Raw genomic sequence first — 12,467 nt, forward strand, 5'->3', positions numbered from 1 at the left:
GCGGCATTTTCTCCGGCTGTGTGACAATCAAGTCCCATTTTGTAGTCCCTTTGGAAAGCTGGATAACTGGCAAGATTCAAAAACAGCACTTTCAGAACTTGGATAAGCCATATTCTATATGGCCCAGGCGCAGGAACCACAATTTTCCTGCTATTCCTGGTGATGAGATCTTGGCCACAAAAAATATACCGTAGTGTAGGACACAAAAATCACTATTTTTATAATGTTTACCTTCTGTCTAACGGTGCATGCTAAATTAGAAAACTGACATCTGTTTTCAGCATAGGAAACCAAGTAATTTAACCCAAGCTTGGCTTTTAAAGGAGAAAAAGGACATTATATATGTCTGAAAAGTGGTATCCATACTATACGCAAATGTAAAAGTCGAGGTATTTTATTATCTTTTCAGTTTGGTTAATGTTTCTTTTAAAATGCCAAGAATCTGAAAGAGCGCTCCAAGATTTGTTTCATTAGGATCATTCCCAAATGTTTTTATACTGTTGACCTTGGAATAAGGTGGGGATCAGGGTTGCTCACCCCCATGCTGTTTAACTTTTGACTCTACAGTTGGACCTTCACATCTGCAGATGCAACCAACCACTTATGGAAACTGTTTTAGATCCGTAGTTGGGAATCTGTGGTTGGGGATGCATCATCCGTGGGTAGTTGAATCTGAAGATGTGAAACCTGCAGTTATAAAAGGCCAACTGTATTTATTTAAAACAAATCTGCTTATAAGTGGACCTGCACAGTTCAAACCTGTACTTCTCATCTCACCTGGAGCCTGTAGGCTGGAGAAGTCACCTTCAGGTGATAAACTGACAGCAAAGGATCAGGATCATGTCATAGATCTCGGCTTTTGTTTTAAAGACTTACTGCTCGCTACTCCTGTTTGGTGCACAGACCTGCAGCATCAGCACCTCCTGGAGTTTTGTTTTAAAGAAATGCAGAGTCTCAGGCCTGTCCAGACGAATGGACCCAGAAGCTGCACCTTCACAAAATCCATCAATCCAATTTAATTCCGTCACAAAATCCCTGCGTGATTTGAATGGACTAACTCACCAGGCCACAGAAGTCATAAACTCTGGAATCTGGCAAGTTTTATTTTCCAGGTTGATTATCACCGGGTGCAGCAGAAGCTGGGCATCCACCGTCACCACTGGTCTCGCTCTGCAGAGAGAAAACACAAGATGTAAATGAGCCCTGGGAGCCATAGGCAGAAGCCCACCCCACGTCCAGAGGCCACCGCCAACATCCCTGCTTTTGTGTCCAGAATTTGCCTCACTGCTTCAGCAGGTGGGCTCCAGACTCAGCTAATGGCATCTGGGAGCTGGCGGACACAAATAAAGGATGTCCTGGCCCCGGCAAGGAAAACCGCCTTCCACACCTGCTTTGTTTATGGAGTGGGTTCCTAGCATTTTGGCAAGGTTGTTATGAAATACTGCTCTGGCATCTGCCACTATATCTATATCCACCTTACTGGCTGATTATTTTTTAGTTGGATCAAATTTTCTAGCCAGGCTTTACAGATTTAACTTCATATAGAGCAGTGGTTCTCCTGACTGTATAATATAAGCATCCAGGAGCTTTAAAACAGATAATATGCCCCTTCCTTCCCCTTCCCCTCGCCCCCCCCACCCCCCCCCCCCCACACACACACACAGACACACACACACAGGCAAATCACTAGGGTCACTGGGTCAGGATCAGGCACTAGAAGGTTAAAAAACCTTCCAGGTGATTCTACTGTGCCGCCAAGTTCGAGGAGAGGGGCTAATATAAACTCAATTAAAGTCATAACCAGATGAGAATGTAAGTCATAGGGGAAGGGGACAGGACAATTTTTAACCCTTGGTTCCAAGTCTTCAGATGACCACATGAAATGCTGCTGCATCGCATGCGTTTTTCTCTGACAGGTCAGAGGCTGTGCCTTGGGCAGAGTATTGTTTAGGACCCTACTTTATTTTATTTTTTTTTAAATTTCTTTATTGATTAAGGTATCACATATTTGTCCTCATCCCCCCATTCCCAGCCCACACTCCTCCCCACACATGCCCCCACCCCCCTGTTGTCCTTACTTTAAACAATTTCAGGATTACAATGATGGGGTCCACTGGACTTTTTCTAAACTCTGTTACCTTATTTATCTGTACTCTGTTATATAATTTTGCTTTCAATATATTTTTTGGTCTTTTTTTTTTGTTAATCTTCACATGAGGATATTTTTTTCCATTGCTTTTCAGAGAGAGTGGAAGCAAGAGAGGAATGGAGGGAGGGAGAGAGAGAGAGAGAGAGAGAGAGAGAGAGAGAGAGAGAGAGACATCAATGTGAGAGAGACACATTGCCTGGTTGCCTCCCACACACACCCCAAACAGAGGTCAGAGAGTAAACCTGAAACCCAGACATGTGCCCTTGACTTGGAATTGGACCCACCACCCTTTGGTATGAGAGCTGATGCTTGTAACCACTGAGAAATACCAGCCAGGGCTGTTTTTAATATTGCGTTGTTAGCTCCAGTTCTTGGGAAAGTAGATGATAAGACAGGATGAGCCATGCAAGACATTTAGGGGGCAAACATAATGAGAAAAAAACGGGAGAGAGTGGAGGAGGCTGCGAGCCAGTGGCCAGACTGTGATGCGGGCTGGTCCCTGTGAAGAAGCGGGGGAAGAAAGGGTATCCAAGTAAGGAGGTCCAGCCAGGGCACGGGGAGCCAAGGCTGGGTTAGAGGAGCTCCACATCTCCCAGGGATGGGCCTGCGTTTCTACCCCTGCTGTGCCCAGTGATTGGCTGGGAACACCTGACCTTGGCGAATGCGGTGGTGGATTCCGAGCAGAGCGCCTGCCTGCCAGTCAGTTTCTCTCCATAAGCTCTGTTGAGTGCTTCCTCGTGGCCACAACAAACACAGCCTCATCCTCTGGCGCTTTGAGCAGTTCACTCATCTGACTGTCTGTAACCTGAAGTGGGGAGTGGCTGGCATATACTGGCCCTGAGGGTGCTGGGGTTGGTGAAGAAAATCTTGCCTGCTGAGGAAACCTAACCTTAGACTCTCTCTAGGAATCGAGCTAGGTTAGCAGCAGGTGCCTAGGACACCTGGAGCAGCTCTCTGCCTCTGTCTTTGATATCCTGACCTAGTGTCTCCTATTCCCATATACTTTATTTTTTAACAAGAAAAAGCATCTAAAAATGTTGAGCACCAATTGTCTACCAGTTACTATTCTTGTACTCTGCATGCAGATTCCCATTTAATGCTTTTGACAAAAATAGACTTATAAAGTAAATATTGTTATCCCCATTTTATGGATGAAAAATGAGAGGCTCAGGAAGATGGGAACTTGGCCAGTATTACAAATTGTGGGTGTGTGGGAATGGCCAGGTTTTTGAAGCCTGACCAATCTGTCACATTTGAACTGATGTTCAACGCTTGCTATTGGAGGCTACGAATTCCTGATATTTTCTATTCCCTAATTTAGTGTCCTCACTTTCCTTTAGAGGACATGGTTACATTCTCCCACCACACATTCCTTTTCTATCAGCACATTTTAATGCATTTATAAAGCCAAGGGACGCATGTAAATATAGTAACAACAAAAAATGTTTCACTTTATAAGTGCTACTAAGATTCTTATTTTTTTAAATCCTCGCCTGAGGATAGGTTTCCACTGATTTGCGAGAGAGAGAGAGGAAGAAGAAACATCAAACATCAATGTGAGAGAGAAACATCGATTGGTTGCCTTCCCTGTGTACTCTGATGGGTGATTGAACCCACAACCCGGGCATGTGCCCTGACCAGGAATAGAACCTGCCATCTTTTGATGTATGGTGCAATGCTCCAACCAACTGAGCAATACCAGCCAGGACTCATATACTAACTTTATGTTAGTAGGGGCTGGAAGTCTTGTCATGAGGTATGAGAATAAAAAGATAGAGGGATAAATGAACAAAAAAAATGAGAGCAAAACTGTCTCCGAATTTTAAATAGAGCATCTAAATGTTCTCCAAAATAAATAGTTAGGATATACTCTTTAAGACAAAACCTATAACATAAAGGAAGTGCATTTGAAACAATTAGAAATACATTCTTTAGTGGATGGAAAAAGGAAATGTGGAGTATATACACTGAGTGGCCAGATTATTATGACCACCCCATCGGTACTTCGTTGGGCCACCTTTTGCCTTCAATACTGTGGTGATTCTTCTTGGCACTGACTCCACGAGATGTTGAAAGGTGATGTGAGGAATCTGACACCATGCCTGATGAATAGCACTGTCCAGTCCTGTGAGATTTAATGGTTGTGGAACCAGCTGCCTGATGGCTCTTTTAACTTTGTCCCACAAATGCTCAATTGGATTGAGATCTGGTGATTGTGGGGGCCACCTAAGCAAGGTAAAGTCTCCCTCATGTTCTTGAAACTACTCCTGCACAATATGAGCACCGTGGCATGGCGCATTGTCTTGTTGGAAGAAGCCATCTCCACTGGGATACACCATCAACATGATAGGATGAACTTGATCAGCAACAATACTTAGGTATGTTGTGCTATTTAGACGTTGTTCTACATGAATTAAAAGGCCCAAATCATGCCAGGAAAACATGCCCCAAACCATAACACTGCCCCCACCAGCTTGAAGGGTTGTACTCATGCATGTGGGGTGCATGCTTTCATGCTGTTTCCGCCAAATTCTCACTCTGCCATCTGCATGATGCAACTGGAAACGTGATTCATCGGACCACATGACTTTTTTTCCAATGCTCAACTGTCCAATCCTTGTGTTCCTGTGCGAATTGGAGACGTTTTATCTTGGTAACTGCAGACAGCAAAGGTGTTTGAACAGGCCTTCGGCTTCCATATCCCATATGATGCAGTGTACAGCTAATTTGCCAACAAATGTCAGGTGGTCATAATAATCTGGCCACTCAGTGTATACAATAAAATATTATTCAGCCATAAAAAGGGAAATCTTGCCATTGCAACAACATGGAAGGACCTTGAATGCATTATGATAAGTGAAAAAAAATCAGATATAGAAAAATACTATATGACTTCATTTATATGTGGAATCTATAAAAAAAATAAGAAAAAACAAAAACGAACATAGATATAGAGAGCAGATAGATGGATGCCAGAGGTAGCAGGGGTTGTGTGAGGCAGGGAAAAATGGGTAAAGGTGGTCAAAAGTACAGACTTCCAGTTATAAGATTAAATAAGATCTGCAATGTACAGTGACTATAGTTAATAATACTGTTTGTATACTTGAAAGTTGCTAAGAGTGTAGATCTTAGCAATTCTCATCACAAGCAAAAGAAATTTGTTACTATGTGTGGTGATAAATGGTAACTAGACTTATTATGATCATGTCACAATATATACAAATATTAAATCATTATGTACACCTGAAACTAAGATAATGTTACATGTCAATTATATCTCAATTTAAAAAACATTTGCATATCGCCAACCACATACCTATAAACAGCTACTTTTCCTGTTCCGAATGCACCCACAATTAAATCTAAAAAAGACAAAAACACATGCACAAATGTTATAGAAACAATTAATCTAAGCTTATCATCATAAATAGCATGTAGAGCGTCCTGAAATGCCAATTGCAAGATGAGAGTCATAGAAATAAGCATAGCAAATTCTAGAAAGCTGGCCTTCCTCATCACATTTTAGAAAGGATATTGGAACTTCACTGAAACTGTTCAATATGACACATGAACCAGTAGATTTAAAATCCTTCTGGACTCAGGAGTGCCAGCTTTCTAGAAATGCTTAAGAAACTCATCATAACACTACCTCTCCCATCCTCCAGATTTAAGGCACATATCCTTAAGGAAAGCAAAAGGGGAGAAGCATGAGTATAGTGTCTACTGCGTAATAGGCTCTTAAGTAGGGTGTTCCTAAAAAGTGTACACACACACTTTGAATAATTATAAAGGTAGTGCTTATTAAAATACATTTCATTTTCAAAATTGAGCTATCAGCTGTTACATTTTTGGGGACACCCTGTATATTGTTTTATTATTCCCCTACCAGCAACAACCCTATGAGGTAAGTAGTATTACCAATGAAGTGGACATTTGGACTGTCATCTTTACACAACCATTTGCTCTTTACAAATATATACTTTTGGTAAAGTGATCAGTAGTATATAAGATAATTAGCATATCATTATAATGATCTCAAATAATGACAACAATGATAATAACACATATTGAACACCTACTATAGGCTAGAGAATTTTCCAAAATATTTACCCTGATTCCTAGAAAAAAGTTAGGAAGTCTCTATTATTAGCACAACTTTGTCGATGAATACATTGGAGCTTAAGGAGGCTCACCTATAAGCTCACACAGCTCGGCAGAGGTAGAGCTGGGGACAGCAGTCCTAGATGATTTGAGGGGCAATGCTCACAGTGATCTCAGCGACTGGCTAATATACAGGCATAACCCTGTTTTTCTTATTCTAATTTATCATGGTTATTCTTGGTGGATTTTTGTAGTCAAAGAAAAATAAAAATGAGAATGGATAAATGTGTGGAATAAAGTTTAAATGTAGAGGTGAGAACTGGATGTGGTAGAAATAGTGGCCGCAGAAGAAAACTTACAATAGTCGAAACTATAATTGGTTAATTCTAGTGGAACTGAAGTAAAAATGAAAAAAAGAAGAGGGGGACTATATTTGACCACTGCATACGGAAAAGCAATCAAGGAATTAAATCGGATTGATGGAGTTTGCACAGGAAAATGATTTGTAGTCATATTCCCTCAACACTCATTTTTCCGGAGCATAGAATGGTGTCAGACTCAAGCAACTATGATTCTCTTCTGGATGCTTCCCTTGGCTGTGCCAAGATGGATAGGAATTGGAAAGTAACGAGGAGCTAATGGCTCCACCCTACGAGGCAAATAGTATTACCAATGAAGTGGGACATTACTTCTTTACCCCTCAGGAGGGACGACTCTGAGCATGTACTTCCCTGTCCCCCAGATTTCCCCAGCTAGATAGAGCCCTAGTTGCCCACAGTGTCAACCTTTTTATAATAATCTTTTATTATATCCTTCCTTTCCACATCTCTCTTCCTTACTCCCTTAGCAATGTTTTCTTTGGATTATTTTTCAAATTGCTTCTTTTTTAATCCTTGTCTTAAAGTCTACTCTGGAAGAAGCCAACCTAAGACAATAATCCTTGTTTAAAATGTTGTGTGTGTTGTTGTTGTTAATGGCCTTGAACATCTTCAGGGTTAAATTCAGGTCAGAATGTCTCTTGTTTTATCAACACAGAATCCAATTCAGGAAATAGCCCAGGACTAGATTCCAAATCTCCATATTTCAAGGGATGTGGGCGCTAATGTTCAAATAAGTCAAATTAAGGTGATCTAAGGACCTCTGTATCTGTGAGATTAAAGAACACATTAAGAAAAGGGCTACAACTTGCCCAACTATAGTTCATGGAATAAAATATTCTTTTCTAAGGGTTCAAATCTTTGAAGCCAGAGCCAAAGTTTCTAAGTCTATAATTTTTAAAAATCTTATCAGAACTGCAACATTTTAAAATTTTTCTGTTATATTCATTTCTTCCAGTGTATCAGTGCCTTTCTCTTTACTATGTCAGAGAAAAAAGAGCTACTGACTTGAAGAAACCTGAACTGTTCTTCCTGTGTGATCATGGGCTCCAATATTTAGACAAGTGCAACACAGGTGGCCCTTGGCCGGATCCATATCTGTTGACATGATACCAGACAGGAGAGTTCCATTATGAAAACTCATCAAGAGGAATTATGCGCTTTACTTTTGGTTCCAAATAAGTATATACCAAGATTAGACATTTTATAAATAGCATGAATTATAAGAACGGACTCTCTGGAAATGGCAAAGAGAACAGGACTGTAAGCTCATCCAGGGCAGGACTATTTCTTCAGGCTTGCATATCACAAAGTCTTTATAGAATGGTATGGGTTGAGATAAAATGATCTTTGCATCCACAGCACCAGTTACAGAGCCAAATTCAGAACAGGGGTTTATAAATTTCTATGAAATAGGGGGATAAGTAGTAATGAGACAAATATCCTAAAGATGAGAAAGATGAAGGAATAAGACAGTTATTAAGACAGGCTAATGTAAACTATAGCTAAATTCTGTTGTATTTTTGCATGTGCACTTGTAGGTATCAGGAAACACACACACACACACACACACACACACACACACACACACACACACACACGGTCCAGATTCTAGAAAATTCTAGAAAGTAATATAGTGGCTGCATCATGATTAGATTGTCATTATAGATGAAAGTTGACAAACACCCTCCTAATGGTCATGAGCAAGAGGCCTTTTTCTTTAGGAATGTTCGTTCCAGTGCCTTAGGGTGGGAATTTTCCTACTCTGGAAAAATAAAATAACTGGCAAAATAGGCCACAATTTTCTTCATGAGAATGTGGCCACAGTCATTCCTAGGCCAAGAAAATAACTATCTACCACAAAAGTATGTTTGTCTTTTGAGACACCACCTTGGTATTATGCCTGCTGGAAAAGGCTAGAAGCATTTATGCTCAGAACCTTAAAGTTCTCAGATCTCCCTAGGGGAGGATGATTGATCTGCTGATCTGTGTTCATCACCAGTTTGTCTTTCCAAAATAGGTGATTTGTTTTGATAAGTAGTATGTAGTTTCTGTATATATGTATTTAATGTGCTATATGTATGTTCCATATACATATATTTATATTTGTGTATATAAACAGGGTGGGGCAAAAGTAGGTTTATAGTTCTTGTATTATTACTTATTACAATAATTAATAAGTAATAATACAAGAATAAACTGTGTTTCCTGTTCTCACAACTGTAAGCCTACTTTTGCTCCATCTTGTATGTATACACACATATATGTGTACATACACACATAAACACACATTTTTTTGGTTCAAATGAATTGTTTTATTTTCATCTTTAACACCAGCAGAGGGGTCCAAAACACACTCACTGTGGTACATGGATGTAGTTTTAATGTAACAAAGACATATTTGAACTATGAACAATAAAGAAATGAATAAAAAAAGAAATATTTGAACTATGTACATTGAGGAAGGGAAAGGAATTTCTTTTCATATCAAACTTTTCTTATTTTGTGGTTTCTGAATAGTAGACACTAAACAAACTTGCCCTCCAATTTAACTCAGTATGAAGTAATACAACTTTTATGATCAACCATTTGTCTTTAAGCGTAAAGACATATACACATATACACACAAACACCTACACACAATTTATTTTTAATCTTGCAGAATTCTGTCATGTTCAGAAACTTAATGGTAGTCAGAAAACAAAGAAATTTTGGTACTGATATTCAGATTCATAACTCTGCAAACTTTCTCCTTCACTTTGAGACAACAGGCCTTATACCATTACCTAATGTTTACTTTCTTATAGAAATTTCTTGAAGGCAGAGTCTAAAAACAAACACATTCAAAATGGTGCCTTTCTTTAAACAAAGATGCTTACCCATTTTTTTTTCTTGAAGAAAAACTGGCAACCAAAATTGGTTCTTCCCCCTTAATCAAAAACTGTTCTCAGAATACTGAAGTCCTTTTTTAGCACCTCACATAGCCTGACAAACACAGTTTATTTTCCTTTTGGCTTTTGATGGAACAACTGAGTACTTTTAAGGACACAAAAGGAGGACATTAGCATGAACGCAGGATCAGCTGACTAGAAAAAATAACCCTAAAAATGAGAGGTCATAGGAGATGTATAACACCTCCATTTTGTATTTCATTTCTACAAAATTGTTATTTTTAAATGAGGAAGAAGAAAAGAGCCGAGCTTTTAAAGTGGTAGTTGGAGTATAGAGTCAGATTTCATTAAACTATGAAGAAAACTTTGGAGTTCTATTTGAAAACATCAGCCTTGTTTTGAGTGTAGATTTGATGTTTGGGTTGTGGGCAGGGTGCAGGGAAGAGAGAATAAAAACTTCCTAGGAGAAGGGGAGCAGATGGAGGGGAAGCCAGCATGAGGAGCAGTGACAGTATTAAAGAATCACCCAGTGCTGTTTCCTGGAAACCACCATGTCCCTCGAGTGCCTACATTTCCCAGTCACAGGCCTTCTTACTCTCATCTTGTTGAGAAAGACAGGGGTGGGCAAAAGTAGACTTACAGTTGTAAGCATGTGAAACAGTTTATTCTTGAATTATTATTTATTAACTAGGGGCCCGGTGCACGAAATTCTTGCACCGGGGGGTGGGTCCCTCAGCCCGGCCTGTGCCCTCTCGCAGTCCGGGACCCCTCGCTCCTTACTACCCGCCTACTCGCTGCTCCTTAACACTCAGCTCGCCACTCCTTAGTGCTGCCCCGGAGGCAGGAGAGGCTCGTGTCTACGCCACTGCGCTCGCCAGCTGTGAGCCCGGCTTCTGGCTGAGTGGTGCTCCCCTGTGGGAGCTCACTGACCACCAGGGGTCAGCTCCTGCATTGATCGTCTGCTCCTTGGTGGTCAGTGAGCATCATAGCGACCGGTCATTCTGGTGGTTCTGCCGTAATGGTCGCTTAGGCTTTTATTATATAGACTAGTGGCCCAGTACACAAAATTTGTGCACATTAACAGGGAATTAATTAGAGGAAATATTTTAATATTGCTATTTGCCCTTTCTCTATATAGAAGTGTCACAGATGAAAGAAAATTAATAAAATGTATATAAAAATCTCCCTCCTGTCAGAGTCTGGGGCACGCCATGGGACCCAGAGTCAAGTCCCCACCCACCACCCGCATGTGCTTCGAAAATGCAAGAGACCCAGCTCCAGCCAGCCCCACCCCCATTGGGTGAGACCGAGACCTGGCCAGCCCCACCCCTGTCAAGCCCCTCTGGGCAGGGGGCACAGCCTCAGGTCCCTCAGCCCAGTGCTGGGTGGGGGGCACAGCCTCAGGTCCCCTGGCCTGGCGCCAGGTTGGGGGCACAATCTCAGGTCCCCCATCAAGTCCTGCTTGGCGGGGGGGGGGGGGGGGGGCATGGCCTGAGGTTCCCCAGCCCAGTGTCAGGGGAGGGGGTATGGCCTGAGGTCCCCAGGCCTTGCACTGGGGCGGGGGGCATGGCATGAGGTCTCCAAGCCCAGCACCATCTTGGGAGGCATGGCCTGAAGGTCCCCGTCAAGCCCTGCTGGACGGGGGCTGTGGCCTGAGGTCCCTCGCCCGGGCCACGCGCCATGCAGCCTCAGGTCACTGCTATCCGGTCGTGACATTATGGAGTCCTGGCTAATTTGCATATTCCTCTATTATATAGATAGATGATTATATTGTTTTCCAAACAAACAACTGTAAACTTACTTTTGCCAATCCCTATATATTAATGCTAAAGTCTGTTGCTGAAAATGCCATTAGGGACCACCATATTTATTTTGGAATTTTAAAAACTAATATTTTAAAATAATTATGGACAATGAGAATTGCCATAAAGAACCTCCAAATATATGATAAACATGGGAATGTAAATTTAATAATTGTATGAAAAGATTATGATTAATCAAAAAGAAAGGCTTCCTTAAACATGATCAAAAAATGTAGAGATCACAAAGAAATTTTAAAGTTTAAACTTTGGCAAAAAATCCAAGCAAATGAGCAATAAAGGAATTGTAAAAGATGTGTATAATGTATACTAGAGGCCTGGAGCACAAAATTCATGCACTGGGTGGGGGGTTGTCCCTCAGCCCAGCCTGCACCCTTTCCAATCTGGGACCCCTCGGACATCCCTCTCACAATCCGGGAATACTGGCTCCTAACCACTCACCTGACTGACTGCCTGATTGCCCCTAACCACTCTCCCTGCCAGCCTGATAGCCCTCTAACTGCTCCCCTGCTGGCCTGATTGACACCTAACTGCTCCCCTGCCGACCCGATCACCCCCAACTGTCCTCCCATGCAGGCCTGGTCGCCCCCAACTGCCCTCCCCTGCAGGCCTCGTCGCCCCCAACTCCCCTCGCCTGCTGACCATCTTTTGACAATATGGGGATGGCCATCTTGTGATGACATGGGGTGGACATCTTGTGACGAGAGGGTGTGAGGGTCAATTTACATATTACCTCTTTATTATATAGGATGCCTCATCAAACATGAATATTTTTCAACTAGAGGCCAGGTGAATGAAATTTATGCACTGGGGGGCAGGGGGGGGCAGTCCCTCAGCCTGGCCTGCACCCTCTCGCAGTGCAGGAGCCCTGGGGGATGTCCAACTGACACCTGTGGGAGCACACTGACCACCAGGGGGCAGCTCCTGCATTGAGGGTCTGCCCCCTGGTGGTCAGTGTGCATCATCGTGACCAGTCGTTCTGTCGAGCAGTCGATTTGCATATTAGCCTTTTATTATATAGGATGTTTACAAGAATGTCTGGCATCTAGTAAAAAATAAACATTAATTATTATTATCAACCCTAATCTATAATAATAAAATCATAATATGCTAATTAGACCAGATGACC

The 12,467-nt window shown here is 41.8% G+C and overlaps 1 protein-coding gene across 1 annotated transcript in view; it reads right to left on the bottom strand.

Annotated features, from left to right (window-relative positions):
- Positions 1 to 12,467, bottom strand: part of ITGA8 (integrin subunit alpha 8) — a 209,382-nt gene that overhangs the window by 73,089 nt on the left and 123,826 nt on the right. The window contains exons 14-15 of the mRNA XM_079769464.1: positions 5,466 to 5,511; positions 1,063 to 1,170 (exon numbers count right to left, since the gene is read on the bottom strand). Coding sequence (XP_079625590.1) covers positions 1,063 to 1,170; positions 5,466 to 5,511 — 154 coding nt within the window. The remainder of the gene's footprint in view (positions 1 to 1,062; positions 1,171 to 5,465; positions 5,512 to 12,467) is intronic.

The sequence above is a fragment of the Cnephaeus nilssonii genome, assembly GCF_951640355.1.
Source record: "Cnephaeus nilssonii genome assembly, chromosome: 4".
Lineage (NCBI taxonomy): Eukaryota > Metazoa > Chordata > Mammalia > Chiroptera > Vespertilionidae > Cnephaeus > Cnephaeus nilssonii.